Raw genomic sequence first — 15,959 nt, forward strand, 5'->3', positions numbered from 1 at the left:
GATTAGCAACGTCCGCTCACTGCAAATAATACGACCCATCACTTGGCGCAGGCTTCGACTCTTTATATACGAAGCCCGTATGCCATCCGATCGACAAAATTAATATCACAAGCAAAAAAAATACAAATTTTCGTTAAAAGAAATAAAGCCTGCCTGATCACTGATCACTGTCATATACCCTTTTGAGTGGAGCTTAAAGTGGAGATCACGTTTAACATATAATATTTTAATGAATTAATGGCAATAACAATTACATTTTAACTAATTTTTTGTACTTATTATTTTATAGCTATTTTTAAAAATAATTTAATTATGTTTTATATTCAAAATTGTTTTTATATTATAAATATTCTTTACATATATACAGAAAACATTTTAATAAAGATTTATAATATTTGTCGTAAAAAGAATAGTTTATATGATATATATTCCTATTAGATTTATAGATTGTAGCGCACATATTTTGGAGATATAGTAGTCTCTTAAGTTTAATGTTCCAGATGTAGATATAGTAGTCTATTTACTTTTGACACGTCCACACTCAGTGCTAGAACATTATTAATTGCGAATACCAATGAGTATATATTCCTGTATCAGTCTCCAACATGCTGTCGTTTATAAAGAATAGTAGACAAATGAAAAGATGGATGGACAGCCAGGCAGAGATTCCAGGAAACCAATATACTTTGCTCACTTTGTGAACGAGTATACAATTTTATAATTTATAAGCAAGATCTTATTATACAATTGTAAAAACAAATACATTTTGTATTTTTTAAATGAAATTAAAAACATGACATAATTTTAAACTTTAGTTAAAAAAAAAAATAAATAATTAGTTAAACATATACAAATATCCGTAATATAGTCAGCATAGCAATTTAATATACAAAGTACAGGGCATAGCAATAAATTTAACTAAGTAATTTAATTAAAAGCATAACGTTAATGTGAAATATGCACAAAAACAATAACAATAACATATATATATATTTATATATACATATAGATATATACAGTGAGTGTCAAAACCAAAAACTTGATGCTGTGGGAAGAATTTCGAATGATATGATATCAATGTTATTGACAGCAGCGTCGCTTGTCATCATGCCGTATAGATCATACGAACATCAGCTGCTGACTTTGCTGAACTTGGAGCCCTGGAGGTCGGCCAATTAAAGCACTGAGCTATCCCAATTATGTGTATGCGCAAATGACAGCTATGGGAGTTGCAAATTCCAAAAATGCTTTTAAGAACCAAGTTTTTTCATTTGTTTTTTTTTTTAGGTCTGACCCACATTTAGCTTATCAACAAAGCGATAATTGGGTGGGAAAGCATATAAAACCCCTCTCTTTTACGGTAATTATTGATTTAATGTTAAATTTTGGTTCTATGTGAAATATGAGATAACGAAACGAGTTTGTTGATTCTTAAGTACGTTCTTAGTGGAATTTCAGATATATATGTACCTTATAGATTTTTAAATAACATTTTAATATATTTTTTGTCTGCATTCTACAGTAAATAACAAATATTACACTAAGCATTTTTGTTGATTGGTCTGAAATTTCAATTTGCAAACGTAATTTGATCAGTTGAGGGTCAGTTTAATAAACATAGCATCGATTACAAATTGCTTTGTGTTGAACATTCCAAACTTGTACAACAACTATATGTACATATATGTAAATAGGGCAGATATCACAAACACAAGTTTGCAATTGTGTCTCTGGTGACCTTGCCATTGACTTTAAGACACTTTCAAATTGATATATTTTGCTGTAGAAACTGAAAGTGTCTTCATTTATTATACTGTTCACAGCACTGATTTCTGCAATTTTCGTAATATTGCATATTTATTTACATAATTTGAATGTCCGAACCGAAATGAAACGAGCCGAACCGAACCAAGCTCACATTCCGTTTCCTATTTGTCGCGATAAAAAACTGTATTTGATATTATTCAATAATAAGATTGCATTGCGTGACTTTTGCAATCGAATTGAGGTAAAATGTTTCAATTTCAATTTTCATTTTTGGTTTGCGTCACAAATTGTTGAAAGATTGAGTGGGAAACCTATTACAATTATGCTAATCGGCTAGGAGTATTCTGAACAGCTTCTAATAAATTTCAATCTTTATTAGAAATATTATAGCCTTAAACAGCTTTGCTGTGTAAATATATATTGGTCTATTCTTCATAACTTATTTAAAATAAAATTTTATTAATAGAAAATAACGATTTTTTTAAAAAAATATTTAAACATTTAATCCGAAACTCAAAAACTGATTTCTTTATTTAAATAAGAAATATTAAAAAAAACACATATTTTATAGTGGTAAAATTTTTTTTTTAAATAATATTCTACATTTTTTGTTTTTTATTATTTTTTTTCATTATTTATGCAAGACATGAAATTTAAAAAATCACACTAGTATATATAATATATAATATATATAATATAATATATAATATATAATTTGTCACTTGTTTTTTTTTTAGTTGCTTAAAAATAATTTTTCCTATTGTTATATGTTTTTCTATGCATTTTTAAATTATATATTTAATATTTTATGTTCATTCAATTATATAATTTATTTTGTAGTGTTATAAATTGTGATTAAATTTAAATCATATGGCGTGCTCTTTTCATAAGAAAATTATAATAAACAATGTATAAATAATTTTTTGTGTACTTGTCTTTTTTAATCAAGAAGAAAGGTAAATAATTATCGTTTAGCTCAAAGCAATGCTTAGAGATATTCGTCATGAATGAACTGCAAAAGTATTATCGTAAGTTGGTTGCCTTTGACTAACAGAGCGTTCCGCGTTGCCATCTTATCTACGATTCGAGGGCTCTAGGAAGTGTTATGTTATTGTATTACTCAGATAACAAAGTCAAAGCAATTGTCATGCGTTTGATACATTACGTTTGCACAACATTCTATTACTGTTTTACTGAAAAGTTTTTTTAAATTGTAATTGCAATCGTGGATTTACTTTTGGCTCTGATAGGGAACTCTTTTTATATCAATTATGTCTAAAAAACTATTGATTTTGCTGTTCCCATGAATCATCTGCAAAAATTCACAATATACTGTTTAAAAATTTAGGCTTTCAGACACGGCGCCACACACTGACTGTTGTGCAAATTAGTAAGACTAGTAGGCCAATATCAATAATAACGGTTAAACGGCTATTTTATAGGTTTTCAGAGATATATACATAGATATTTTGCAAGTACTTTCCAGTTATACATAACTAGCGATAAGAATCGTCAGCTGATAAGCTGAGTGTTACTCGAACTGGTATTTGGCTTCAACGATTTGCGGAAATAATGACAAATTATCAGGCCTATTGGCGCGACTCTGGCCCTGGATGCGACTGTTGACGTTCTACCAACGTGCCCGCCAACTGTTTTGGTCAGCTTTAGGAGCGTTTGTTCAGCTGCGCCGACATCGAGTCCATCCAGCCGGCGTCATGCGTGACTCCAACCAAGAATCTTGCTGCTGCCAGTCACTGGCAGATGAATTTCAGTGCGCCAAGCTTTCACTGTACCACGATCAGCCCGCCGACTTTTGTCGCTCACAATGGCAACGCAGCGATCGCTCTTTCATTTGGCTGATCTATCGTTGGCTCTTGGCCGCCTTCTTTGCGGCCGGTGTTATTTGCAGTCTGATCGAACGTTTTAATGAGGGCACATGGTTCATCTATCTGACCGATTGGGGTTTCTCCTTATGCTTCTATGCCTGTACCTATGGCGCCATTGTGGCCACCATATACTTCATTAAGCCCAGCTATTTTGGTAAGCAAAAGTGTTCTACATTTCTTACTCATTTTTCATAATTGTAAAGTACGTTGGAAAAGTACAGAATATTAGAAAGTGCAAAGAGTCTCGTAATGTAATCAGAATTTCGTTTTCAGTATAGCTTCTTAAGCAAAGTATTTAGAAAATCTCTAGAATTTATAAATTTTCTTTAAGTGCTCGAATTCTCAGTTTTCACAACATTAAAGTGTACAAATTTCCTTGGTTTTTCTTCAAAAAAAATTATTTTCTTTAAAAAAAAATTCAATCAAATTTTAAAATGCAATTCGCAGAAAGAATTATTTATGTTGATATTAGCTGACATTAAAAGGGAAGTAGATTTTATTATTGCTTTGCTCCCATTGTATACTTTAGACTCTTCAGTTCCAGAAATTATATGCAATGTGTACACCTTAGTCAAATCTTAGCTTTTTCGATTCACTGTCAACCCACACACACACACACTAATTGTGCTTCATAGTTGCATCTAGAACTTGTTACATATATATATGATCGTTATTTTAGAGGCTGGAAGCTGGGCTCTTAGGATATACTGGTGCTCGCATTTTATGACCACAGTTTTGGCCCTGAAAATAACATTGGTTTTCTGGACAGTGCTCTATCCCAGTGAGCAGATTTTGCTTTTTTATGTTGACACAATCTATTAATCGAAATCTATTTAGGTAAGTTTCAAGGTCCCAGTGGTCTATACAATTTTTGGGAGCATGCGTTAAATTCCATTTGCATGCTCTTCGACTGCTTTGTTTTGGCTTTTCCCACGCGACTGATGCACTCTGTCTATCCGCTGGCAGCGGGCCTCGTCTATGGCCTGTTCTCCCTGGTTTACTTCTGGGCAGGAGGAACGGATTAGTAAGTCCCGTGATTCCCTTTTTGATTTCATTCTAATTTGAAAGCGTTTGCAGCTTTGGTAATCGTTTTATCTATTTCATTCTGGACTGGGAGAAGCCGGGCTTGGCCATTGGCAGCGTTTGTGGCTGTCTTGTTTTAGGCATCATATTATGCGTCGTGGTCTTTTGGATCTATAGACTAAGACTGTGGATATGTGAGCGTTGCTGCAAAACGGCACCGATCGAAATACGGGAAGCAGGCACAGCTCGCGCTCAAGTTGCTTAAATAATTAAAAATGCTATTTATGCTAGTCACATGTAATTATATCTACGATATTGCGAAACTGAACATTACTTTATTTATCCCTTGGTAAAGTATTTTTCTCTTAGCTAACAGCGAAATTGACTTATAATTATATATTTTATGCGCTTTAGTATTTGAATATGAGTAAGTTCAACGATGCAGGCTTATCATTTTGACTTTTGATTTTGAATTGTTAAAATATAGTATAAACGTTTTTTCCATTTTTGAATGAAAATATCTGCCTTCGACTGGTTCATATTTAGTTTCTTATTATTGCTTCTCAAAGTTTGCATACATCTACATTGTATATATATATTTCAAGGAACTATTTATGAACACCATATAACACGAAGCTCTATTTCTGATAAACTACTATACATAAACTTTATCAGAATATATTCGATAAATTAATGGAAAAATACTTGTCAATTGAAGCAATTCAAAATCCGGCACTTTACCGAGGTCCCATATTAACTGTTTTACGAAAGAATTGTGAATATTTGTTATTTTCCCATTTGAGTCATGGAAATATACAAATGCTTATCGGCCGTACTTATTTATGATAGAACTAACTAAGCGCTTATCTCCGCTTTATCTTGAAAGCCCTTAGCATTTATATTTATAAATATATATTTATAAACATACTGATAGGTATTGTTTCACTCCGTGGGACAATGTGTAAGTAAGAAAACGATATTTGATTTCACATTTTTTCAGAATTTTGATTAGATTTTAATCATTGCTTTATGTCTAAGCCATTTTCTGTACTACAGCAAATTGCAGTGATTGAATTTGATTGGACCATTTTTCGAGCGCATTATATCGAGCTGCGCTGCTATTAACCTTGTCGAGCTGCAGCACCTGATTTACCTGATCGATGCGTCCTTTGATGGTGCTATAAAGTGTAATTGAGTTATTGTACAATATAAGTATATTCAGAGTCTACGTACTCATCCAGTATGCAGGAAACGAGCAAGCTCTCCACCTCGGCTGGCTCAATGTTGAGTGCATTGGCTATGAACGGTATGGCTATATTTTTATAAGGTCTGATCAGTTTAATGAGCACCTGGGTGCGTATGTTGCGGAGCAAATCCTCAATATGCTCGCGTATAAACTGATCGGCCATAATGTTGCTGCGATGTTGACGCAATATAGTCTCAAACTCGTTGATGTCATTGTTTTGGTATGAATTAACCAAATTTGTCATGGCCAATATTTCGGGATCGTTCTTATACGGTTTGGCCTCTTGCGAGTCAAATGGATTGATGCCAGACTTCATTAACCTGCCAGACAACAGAGTAATTAATTAGTTATAAATTAAATTTATAATTATATGTTTATTAGCACTCACATATTAGCCAGCACCAAATATTTCAAGCAGGTTGTGCGTCTGGGCGATCCGCTCTCATCGTAGTTCTTAAACGCTTCAAAGAAGTCTGTGTGCGCCTTCTCGAATTCACCTTCGCGCAAATGCATTTTACCGCCGCATTCACGTATTACGCCCATTATCAGTGGATGTGGTATTGCCGATTTAATGTGCAACGATTGCTCGTAGAGAGCTTTCAATTTCTTATTGTTCTTCTGTACGGTATACATTTGTATTTCCAAGGCATAAATTTCTAGCAGCTGAGTGCCCTTTTTCAGATCGTCCTCGCCATCGTCTGTCTGACAGCTCGAATGCAACTGCTTGAGTATCTTTTGCAATTTGGTAAGGTCGCTGCGGTCGAAGTATAGTTTGCCCAGTTTCGTGTTGGTCCATTTGGTCCATCCAAAGTAGTCTCATAGAAATTCTGCAGCAATTCCATCTAATAAATAATTTATTTTGAATTGATTACATATTTATTTGTATATTAAAAATTATCACTTTATGCTTTATATTTCTCTGATATATGGAATATATATTGATTTTGCTGTTCCCATGAATCATCTGCAAAAATTCACAATATACTGTTTAAAAATTTAGGCTTTCAGACACGGCGCCACACACTGACTGTTGTGCAAGTTAGTTAGACTAGTAGGCCAATATCAATAATAACGGCTAAACGGCTATTTTGTAGGTTATCAGCGATATATAGATAGATATTTTGCAAGTACTTTCCAGTTATACATAACTAGCGATAAGAATCGTCAGCTGATAAGCTGAGTGTTACTCGAACTGGTATTTGGCTTCAACGATTTGCGGAAATAATGACAAATTATCAGGCCTATTGGCGCGACTCTGGCCCTGGCTGCGACAGTTGACGTTCTACCAACGTGCCAGCCAACTGTTTTGGTCAGCTTTAGGAGCGTTTGTTCAGCTACGCAGACATCGAGTCCATCCAGCCGGCGTCATGCGTGACTCCAACCAAAAATCTTGCTGCTGCCAGTCACTGGTAGATGAATTTCAGTGCGCCAAGTTTTCACTGTACCACGATCAGCCCGCCGACTTTTGTCGCTCACAATGGCAACGCAGCGATCGCTCTTTCATCTGGCTGATCTATCGTTGGCTCTTGGCCGCCTTCTTTGCGACCGGTGTTATTTGCAGTCTGATCGATCAATTCAATGAGGGCACATGGTTCATCTATCTGACCGATTGGGGTTTCTCCTTATGCTTCTATGCCTGTACCTATGGCGCCATTGTGGCCACCATATACTTCATTAAGCCCAGCTATTTTGGTAAGCAAAAGTGTTCTACATTTCTTACTCATTTTTCATAATTGTGAAGTACGTTTGAAAAGTACAGAATATTAGAAAGCGCGAAGAGTCTCGAACAAGTTTTAATCACGTTTCAGATACAAACGTTTTTAAATTACCAGTTTAAAAATATGGCTAATTTTTAAATTAAATTTCAATGAAATTTTCAAGACAAGTCATTTAATTAGTAAATGTAATTAATTTTTTTTTTTTAATAATTGCTATAAATATTTGTAGTTCTGTTTTTATATAGAATATGTAGTCAGAATTTCGTGTTCAGTAAAGCTGTTTAAACTCTTGTTAAGCAAAGTATTTAGAAAATCTCTATAATTTATAAATTTTCTTTAAATGCTCGAATTCTCAGTTTTCACAACATTAAAGTGTTCAAATTTCCTTGGTTTTTCTTCAAAATAATTTTCTTTAAACAAAAAAAAATTCAATTAAAATTTAAAATGCAATTCGCAGAAAGAATTATTTATGTTGATATTAGCTGACATTAAAAGAGAAGTAGATTTTATTATTGCTTTGCTCCCATTGTATACTTTAGACTCTTTAGTTCTGTCAGCTGATTTATAGTTCCAGAAATTATATTAAATATTCACACATGCAATGTGTACACCTTAGTCAAATGTTAGCTTTGTCGATTCACTGTCAACCCACACACACACACTCATAGTTGCATCTAGAACTAGTTACATATACATATATATATATAATCGTTATTTTAGAGGCTGGAAGCTGGGCTCTTAGGATATACTGGTGCTCGCATTTTATGACCACAGTTTTGGCCCTGATAATAACATTGGTTTTCTGGACAGCGCTCTATCCCAGTGAGCAGATTTTGCTTTTATTATGTTGAGACAATCTATTAATCGAAATCTATTCAGGTATGTCTGACGGTCCCATTGGTCTATACAATCTTTGGGCGCATGCGTTCAATTCCATTTGCATGCTCTTCGATTGCTTTGTTTTGGCTTTTCCCACGCGACTGATGCACTCTGTCTATCCGCTGGCAGCGGGCCTCGTCTATGGCCTGTTCTCCCTGGTTTACTTCTGGGCAGGAGGAACGGATTAGTAAGTCCCGTGATTCCCTTTTTGATTTCATTCTAATTTGAAAGCGTTTGCAGCTTTGGTAATCGTTTTATCTATTTCATTCTGGACTGGGAGAAGCCGGGCTTGGCCATTGGCAGCGTTTGTGGCTGTCTTGTTTTAGGCATCATATTATGCGTCGTGGTCTTTTGGATCTATAGACTAAGACTGTGGATATGTGAGCGTTGCTGCAAAACGGCACCGATCGAAATACGGGAAGCAGGCACAGCTCGCGCTCAAGTTGCTTAAATAATTAAAAATGCTATTTATGCTAGTCACATGTAATTATATCTACGATATTGCGAAACTGAACATTACTTTATTTATCCCTTGGTAAAGTATTTTTCTCTTAGCTAACAGCGAAATTGACTTATAATTATATATTTTATGCGCTTTAGTATTTGAATATGAGTAAGTTCAACGATGCAGGCTTATCATTTTGACTTTTGATTTTGAATTGTTAAAATATAGTATAAACGTTTTTTCCATTTTTGAATGAAAATATCTGCCTTCGACTGGTTCATATTTAGTTTCTTATTATTGCTTCTCAAAGTTTGCATACATCTACATTGTATATATATATTTCAAGGAACTATTTATGAACACCATATAACACGAAGCTCTATTTCTGATAAACTACTATACATAAACTTTATCAGAATATATTCGATAAATTAATGGAAAAATACTTGTCAATTGAAGCAATTCAAAATCCGGCACTTTACCGAGGTCCCATATTAACTGTTTTACGAAAGAATTTTGAATATTTGTTATTTTCCCATTTGAGTCATGGAAATATACAAATGCTTATCGGCCGTACTTATTTATGATAGAACTAACTAAGCGCTTATCTCCGCTTTATCTTGAAAGCCCTTAGCATTTATATTTATAAATATATATTTATAAACATACTGATAGGTATTGTTTCACTCCGTGGGACAATGTGTAAGTAAGAAAACGATATTTGATTTCACATTTTTTCAGAATTTTGATTAGATTTTAATCATTGCTTTATGTCTAAGCCATTTTCTGTACTACAGCAAATTGCAGTGATTGAATTTGATTGGACCATTTTTCGAGCGCATTATATCGAGCTGCGCTGCTATTAACCTTGTCGAGCTGCAGCACCTGATTTACCTGATCGATGCGTCCTTTGATGGTGCTATAAAGTGTAATTGAGTTATTGTACAATATAAGTATATTCAGAGTCTACGTACTCATCCAGTATGCAGGAAACGAGCAAGCTCTCCACCTCGGCTGGCTCAATGTTGAGTGCATTGGCTATGAACGGTATGGCTATATTTTTATAAGGTCTGATCAGTTTAATGAGCACCTGGGTGCGTATGTTGCGGAGCAAATCCTCAATATGCTCGCGTATAAACTGATCGGCCATAATGTTGCTGCGATGTTGACGCAATATAGTCTCAAACTCGTTGATGTCATTGTTTTGGTATGAATTAACCAAATTTGTCATGGCCAATATTTCGGGATCGTTCTTATACGGTTTGGCCTCTTGCGAGTCAAATGGATTGATGCCAGACTTCATTAACCTGCCAGACAACAGAGTAATTAATTAGTTATAAATTAAATTTATAATTATATGTTTATTAGCACTCACATATTAGCCAGCACCAAATATTTCAAGCAGGTTGTGCGTCTGGGCGATCCGCTCTCATCGTAGTTCTTAAACGCTTCAAAGAAGTCTGTGTGCGCCTTCTCGAATTCACCTTCGCGCAAATGCATTTTACCGCCGCATTCACGTATTACGCCCATTATCAGTGGATGTGGTATTGCCGATTTAATGTGCAACGATTGCTCGTAGAGAGCTTTCAATTTCTTATTGTTCTTCTGTACGGTATACATTTGTATTTCCAAGGCATAAATTTCTAGCAGCTGAGTGCCCTTTTTCAGATCGTCCTCGCCATCGTCTGTCTGACAGCTCGAATGCAACTGCTTGAGTATCTTTTGCAATTTGGTAAAGTCGCTGCGGTCGAAGTACAGTTTGCCCAGTTTCGTGTTGGTCTTGAACCACAAACGATCGTTCTTGGCATCGCGTAACGCATCCAAAGTAGTCTCATAGAAATTCTGCAGCAATTCCATCTAATAAATAATTTATTTTGAATTGATTACATATTAACTATTTGTATATTACAAATTATCACTTTATGGTTTATATTTCTCTGATATATAGAATATTATATTTAGTTTACAATAGATATTGACACACTTCGTACTTACATTCTTGGACGTTGAAATGTAATCCAGTATGGAGTTGATGCTCTTCTCTGAGTGATTGCGTGTGACAGCGCTTTTGATGTAGGTGAGCAGCTGCTTGTACCGTACCATCATTTCCTTGTAGTTGCTCTACAGAAAGAAAAGAAATAATTAACAATTGATAATCTGTTTGCCCCACATAGTACTCACAAGACTAAAGTTGATTTTTATCATTTGCTTTAGCGCCTTGAAGCCCCATTCGCCTTTTTCGCCATTCTCCAAATCGAGCACTTTTTGAAAACTGGCTAGCGCAGCTGTGGGCTCCATCTCCTTGAGTGCCTTGCTATTGTAGTATTGATTCTCTAGGTCGACATCTGGTTCTGAGTTGCTGTCCTCCGAGTATTCCTAAAATGGAAGCCGCAAAAAGAAAATCATGCAGACGCCGGGCGTTGAGAACAGCGTTGGGGTATGTAGTAATTCTTACCAGACCATAGTCCTCATCATCGTCGCACATGAAATCATCATCGTTATCGGACATTGTGCAGCTTATTCAGGTGCAACAATTGATTAAACAAAAACAATGCCTAATTAAAACTGGCAAAATTTTGTCTCACTGCCGAATGTGGCGGTCAGGCGATAGACTATTAATAGCAGTGCCATATAAGAAAATTCGAGTATATCGATATACGTCCTAACGGAAGACGACGTATTAATAGTTGACTATAAATACTAAAATTATCTATATTTAAAATTTTACATGTATTAATTATTATTAGTAAAACCTATTTAAATAAAACAAAGAGGCTTTATTTATATTTAAAAATTAACCACATTATTTTTCTACAAGGGTTTTGTATGAAAAAAGTTGTACCTAATGTTAATATAAGCAAAAAATCTTTGTAATTTTAACATAATTGCTTGATAAAAAATAGTATTTATTTACTATCATAATGTATAGTTTTGAAAATAAACTTGAAGCCGTAAAATAAATGTCATACGCACATTGAATACAAAACATTTTGGGTCGGTATATTATGAGCTGATCGGCTTACAATATGCTGCAGCCCTGGTCGATAAATTTCGAAGCAAACAAAATTTAACATTAAATTGTTATTTGAGATAACATAAGTGGTCTTTTGAATAATTTGATAATTGCGAAACGCAAATATGAGGTAAACTATAAGTTTAATTTATAATTTGAACAAGGATTTATATATTATTATGTGGTAATCACTTCACACAGTTTGACAAAACACTTTCAACGTTTATTACATCGACTCTTTGTAGCGCCATAAAACGCACACATCCCTCGGCAGACCGGAATTCTCAGCCAATATCGGAGGCTCTGCTCCAGCAGGTGGATAAGAGTACACCAAACTTACGTCTGCTTGAAATTGCGTCCGGTTCGGGTCAACATGCCGGATTTTTGGCCCCCCTGCTACCAAATATAAGTTTTCAAACAACGGAATATGAACGCAACGATTTCAACTCAATAAAAGCATATGCCGCAGACTGTGCGACTGGCAATATTTGTCCGCCGCTCTTTGTGGACATTTCGCAAGAGCTACAGGAATGGGAGGTCAGCACCCGGGCGCAGTTAAAGCTCGCCAGCTATGATTATATGCTCAACTGCAATATGATGCACATTACACCATGGGCCTGTTCTGAGGGTCTATTTCGTGCTGCCGGCCAGCTGCTTAAAGCGGGCGGCAAACTCTTCACTTATGGACCCTACGCGTTGGATGGCCAACTGACGCCCCAAAGTAATGTCGATTTCCATGCGAATTTGAGGAGTCGCGATAGCTCGTGGGGCATACGGGACATCACAGATCTAAAAAAGCTGGCCGATCTGAATGGCTTGCGGCTAGAGCGAGTGACCGATATGCCATCCAACAATAAGTTCTTAACCTGGCTCAAGCTGTAAGCAATGAAGCAAAGTGTACATTCATAAATGAACCTCAGACTGGAATAGTGTACAGCAGATACTACCTTCGACTTCTTCTGTATGCTACAAATACTTTGTAGTGCTAAGAGGGTATTCCTACTGATCTTAACAGTGGCACACTAATCAACGTGTCTTACCGGAAACCAAAGTCGCATTATACTTCTAATAAAACTGCTTGGCATAGGGATAAGAAAAAGGAGTTACCGTATGGGTCGTAAATCTTGCTATGAGTAACTATAATTCTATTTATAATATAGGAAATATATTTTATTTATAACGACGTCTGCTTATCTGCTTATGCCAAGCTAGTTTCACAATTAAAAATATTTCAGGATCTATCTGCGTGCTACCATAATATCTATAGTCTCTTAAGGTTTCATGGGCTATAGGTACGAAGGAATGCAATTGCCAATTCATGTATTTGCTACAATTTTGAAGAAAATAAACCCTGAATTGTCTTTTTCAAACTTAATAATTGAGTTTAGATAACATTGTCGATGACGCCGATATCGTCGTCTATGGGCTATAAAACTTTATGAGTATCGGCGACGGATTAACTAGGCCAAGTGGATACCTTCGCTACGCAACCGATGATTGACCCTGAAAAATGAGCTATTGATAACCCATTGGCTGCGTCTATATAAGCAATCTTAGTAGCTGTTGAGCTAACATAATACCTATCCACTCCGAATCGAACATGTCGCTAAGTTGTAAGACGCTGCTCCTGTCACTACTGCTAGCTTGTATTGGCTGCTTGGCTCTGTCGGCTGTGCCGGCTGTGCCCGAGCTGCGCCTGGATGGACGTATTGTGGGCGGCGTTCAGGTGTCTATTAAGGATTATCCGTATCAAATTTCACTGCAGCGCAATTTCCATATGTGCGGCGGCTCGTTGATTGGATTGGGCTGGGCCCTGACCGCCGCTCATTGTGTGGAGAGCGCCAGCGTGGAGTTGTTGAAGGTGCGAGTCGGCGCCACGCACAAAGATAATGACGGTCTCATCGTCGACATACAGCGCATTCATCGTCATCCCAACTACAATTCACGAATTATCGACTATGACTATGCCCTGCTCGAGCTGGCGTCCTTTGATGGCACAAACGTAACGCAAGCATTTGTCCAGCTACCTGAACAGAATGAGGATATACCGGATGGCACATTGGTCACAATCACTGGCTGGGGCAATACCCAAAGTGCGGAGGAATCGACGGATGTGCTGCGCGCTGTGACCGTGCCGAAGGTGAATCAGACCCAATGCACATTGGCTTATCAGAATTTTGGCAATATTACGGATCGTATGCTATGCGCGGGTCTCAGCGAAGGTGGCAAGGATGCATGTCAAGGGGATTCGGGCGGTCCGCTGGCTGTCAATGGGAAATTGTGGGGCGTTGTCTCGTGGGGCTTCGGCTGTGCGAGACCCGAATATCCTGGTGTTTATTCCAGAGTTGCGGCGGTCAGGGATTGGATTGCTTCGATAAGCGGCATTTAATTTGGCTCAAATAAATTGAAATTGATAAATTCACGACAACTTGCATGTAGCTGATGGGCAGCACTGGTGTGCGTTCAACAAGTTAAATGGAGATGGGCAACACTGCTGCCCAACAACTGAAATATAGTTGATGGGCAGCACTGTCGTTAGCATACATCAAGCTCATTGCTATGGCAGTTGCAAAAGGGCGCGAAATTTAAAAATGGTTGCTCGAAATGTTTTTCGATTTTGGCGATTTTCATGATAATTTTTTTTATAAAAATGGACGCAAACTAGGAAGTGAAAATAGTGTATTGGCTTTGTGCAATGCACGCTTTGCTATCCGTTCATCCGTCTCTCTGTCTGTATACCTTTTATTGCTTGAAGCTACACAGTGACTACTGATTTTTCCACGATTTGATCTATAGGGGAAGGCAACTGGAATAAAGACAGTTGATCGAGATCGAGTATTATGCAGTCGGTTACTTCTTAAACAGAATAATAATATTCTTTTATAGCAGAATTAACGTTGTATTTGTTGTTTTTAAGATTTCAATTTATTTCAACTTAATTTTATTTTGTTTTCGAAAAGAACTTTAATCATTGTGGATGTCAGAACTTTTCAGGTCCCCTTTGTTGAACGAACTTCTTTACTATCTCGTACATTCAGTTTTTACTGTGTATTGATTTATTAGCTTTTTTGTGGCTGTTTTCTTTCTTTTTTTTTTGTGTCTGGCAATGTCATGCCCACGTTATTTTTGCTGTTAACAAGTTCACGTGCAAAATTGCAATGAGCCAAAGCTCCCCGACGCTCACACACACGCACACACCTTTTTGCACTCTGCTCAGTGCTCGTATCGAACCGTCTCGCTAAATGCTGTGACAATAGAGCCACAAGACACTCCGCTCCGCTGCTGCTGAATTGGTAATGGGTAACGGCAATGGCAAATGGAAGTGGAAACTGAGTAGCAGCAGCCTAGCATCAATTGGTGCCGTTTAATCAACAATTAGTATTGAGACGGAGCAAAAAGGAAAGGAGGAGAGAAAATTGAATGAGTTGCCGGACAACTGGGACTATGATAGTTGACACTCGAAACTTATGATAACCTGCTGGCACCCACACACGCATTCATCTGGGTAGCTATATCTGTTCATTTTGCATATGCAATGGAAATATTTGTTTTGGTCTTATGCACTTCTATTTGCTCTCGGCCAATCATTAGGTGTACTTGTGTTGGTGCTTCTGCGGGCCTGGCCGAGATATTTTGCTTCCAGTTATCCAGCAGCAGACCGCCCCACCACCCTACCTTTTACTCGACCACGCTCTCGCTGTATGCTGTGTCTGCAAATATTTGGCTTTAAGCTATTTCCGGGTCAATTACGATAGTTGAAACTTGTTTGCCAAAGTGTCTCGAAGTACGGAGACTGATGAATGGCTTGTTGGCCAGTTGGTGCGCTTGTAAGAGCAGCTGTTATATTTTTCTAGTTGGCTAATAAAAGTGCGCCTCATTTGTTATGCACATTGATCGATTGCACATGCGAGCACACTTACAACTTATTTCATTACCCCAAAAAAGAGGCATACAATTCAAATTTTGAATATTCAAGTATTTA

At 36.7% G+C, this 15,959-nt stretch overlaps 6 protein-coding genes across 7 annotated transcripts; 4 read left to right on the top strand and 2 right to left on the bottom strand.

The window, feature by feature from the left end:
* The first annotated feature begins 2,645 nt into the window (after positions 1-2,645).
* Positions 2,646-5,469, top strand: LOC115483086 (protein rolling stone-like). Of its 2 annotated transcripts, none has more exons than XM_030224161.1 (5): positions 2,646-3,157; positions 3,210-3,807; positions 4,333-4,434; positions 4,491-4,677; positions 4,731-5,469. In XM_030224161.1, exons 2-5 carry the CDS (start codon positions 3,381-3,383, stop codon positions 4,939-4,941), a joined length of 927 nt encoding a protein of 308 aa, XP_030080021.1. In that variant the 5' UTR covers positions 2,646-3,157; positions 3,210-3,380; the 3' UTR covers positions 4,942-5,469. The 2 variants fall into 2 exon arrangements, with proteins under 2 accessions (XP_030080021.1, XP_030080022.1); XM_030224162.1 differs by having other exon boundaries at positions 3,218-3,807.
* A 158-nt stretch (positions 5,470-5,627) lies between these two features.
* On the bottom strand, positions 5,628-6,385 carry LOC115483087 (COP9 signalosome complex subunit 2-like). The gene is made up of 3 exons (XM_030224163.1): positions 6,311-6,385; positions 5,910-6,242; positions 5,628-5,854 (listed from the first exon to the last, which is right to left on the bottom strand). Coding segments are annotated over exons 1-3 (480 nt in total). The 5' UTR covers positions 6,313-6,385; the 3' UTR covers positions 5,628-5,709.
* A 713-nt stretch (positions 6,386-7,098) lies between these two features.
* LOC111593766 (protein rolling stone-like) lies at positions 7,099-9,562 on the top strand. Its single transcript, XM_030224164.1, has 4 exons — positions 7,099-7,614; positions 8,361-8,462; positions 8,520-8,706; positions 8,760-9,562. Exons 1-4 carry the CDS (start codon positions 7,290-7,292, stop codon positions 8,968-8,970), a joined length of 825 nt encoding a protein of 274 aa, XP_030080024.1. The 5' UTR covers positions 7,099-7,289; the 3' UTR covers positions 8,971-9,562.
* A 94-nt stretch (positions 9,563-9,656) lies between these two features.
* Positions 9,657-11,580, bottom strand: LOC111593764 (COP9 signalosome complex subunit 2). The gene is made up of 6 exons (XM_023306782.2): positions 11,420-11,580; positions 11,146-11,340; positions 10,960-11,085; positions 10,340-10,821; positions 9,939-10,271; positions 9,657-9,883 (listed from the first exon to the last, which is right to left on the bottom strand). The coding sequence occupies exons 1-6, from the start codon at positions 11,471-11,473 to the stop codon at positions 9,739-9,741; spliced, it is 1,335 nt and encodes a 444-aa protein (XP_023162550.1). The 5' UTR covers positions 11,474-11,580; the 3' UTR covers positions 9,657-9,738.
* Positions 11,581-11,945: 365 nt separating this feature from the next.
* Positions 11,946-13,245, top strand: LOC111593769 (UPF0585 protein CG18661). Its single transcript, XM_023306789.2, has 2 exons — positions 11,946-12,107; positions 12,223-13,245. Exons 1-2 carry the CDS (start codon positions 12,103-12,105, stop codon positions 12,857-12,859), a joined length of 642 nt encoding a protein of 213 aa, XP_023162557.1. The 5' UTR covers positions 11,946-12,102; the 3' UTR covers positions 12,860-13,245.
* Positions 13,246-13,510: 265 nt separating this feature from the next.
* Positions 13,511-14,934, top strand: LOC111593768 (trypsin-1). Its single transcript, XM_023306787.2, has one exon. The coding sequence runs from the start codon at positions 13,578-13,580 to the stop codon at positions 14,364-14,366; it is 789 nt and encodes a 262-aa protein (XP_023162555.2). The 5' UTR covers positions 13,511-13,577; the 3' UTR covers positions 14,367-14,934.
* Positions 14,935-15,959: the final 1,025 nt, after the last annotated feature.

The sequence above is a fragment of the Drosophila hydei genome, unplaced genomic scaffold, assembly GCF_003285905.1.
Source record: "Drosophila hydei strain 15085-1641.00,03,60 unplaced genomic scaffold, DhydRS2 tig00000364-arrow-arrow-pilon, whole genome shotgun sequence".
Taxonomy (NCBI): domain Eukaryota; kingdom Metazoa; phylum Arthropoda; class Insecta; order Diptera; family Drosophilidae; genus Drosophila; species Drosophila hydei.

Bases quoted from the DNA above. Each gene is read 5' to 3' on its own strand.
- LOC115483086 (XM_030224161.1), top strand. From the start codon at position 3,381: ATGCGACTGTTGACGTTCTACCAACGTGCCCGCCAACTGTTTTGGTCA. The intron at 4,435-4,490 runs GTGAGCAGATTT...AAATCTATTTAG, and splicing joins CTGGACAGTGCTCTATCCCA to GTAAGTTTCAAGGTCCCAGT. The intron at 4,678-4,730 runs GTAAGTCCCGTG...AAGCGTTTGCAG, and splicing joins TGGGCAGGAGGAACGGATTA to CTTTGGTAATCGTTTTATCT.
- LOC115483087 (XM_030224163.1), bottom strand. The intron at 5,855-5,909 runs GTACGTAGACTC...TACACTTTATAG, and splicing joins GTTTCCTGCATACTGGATGA to CACCATCAAAGGACGCATCG.
- LOC111593766 (XM_030224164.1), top strand. From the start codon at position 7,290: ATGCGTGACTCCAACCAAAAATCTTGCTGCTGCCAGTCACTGGTAGAT. The intron at 8,463-8,519 runs GTGAGCAGATTT...AAATCTATTCAG, and splicing joins CTGGACAGCGCTCTATCCCA to GTATGTCTGACGGTCCCATT. The intron at 8,707-8,759 runs GTAAGTCCCGTG...AAGCGTTTGCAG, and splicing joins TGGGCAGGAGGAACGGATTA to CTTTGGTAATCGTTTTATCT.
- LOC111593764 (XM_023306782.2), bottom strand. From the start codon at position 11,473: ATGTCCGATAACGATGATGATTTCATGTGCGACGATGATGAGGACTAT. The intron at 10,822-10,959 runs GTAAGTACGAAG...ATTATTTATTAG, and splicing joins ACATTTCAACGTCCAAGAAT to ATGGAATTGCTGCAGAATTT. The intron at 9,884-9,938 runs GTACGTAGACTC...TACACTTTATAG, and splicing joins GTTTCCTGCATACTGGATGA to CACCATCAAAGGACGCATCG.
- LOC111593768 (XM_023306787.2), top strand. From the start codon at position 13,578: ATGTCGCTAAGTTGTAAGACGCTGCTCCTGTCACTACTGCTAGCTTGT.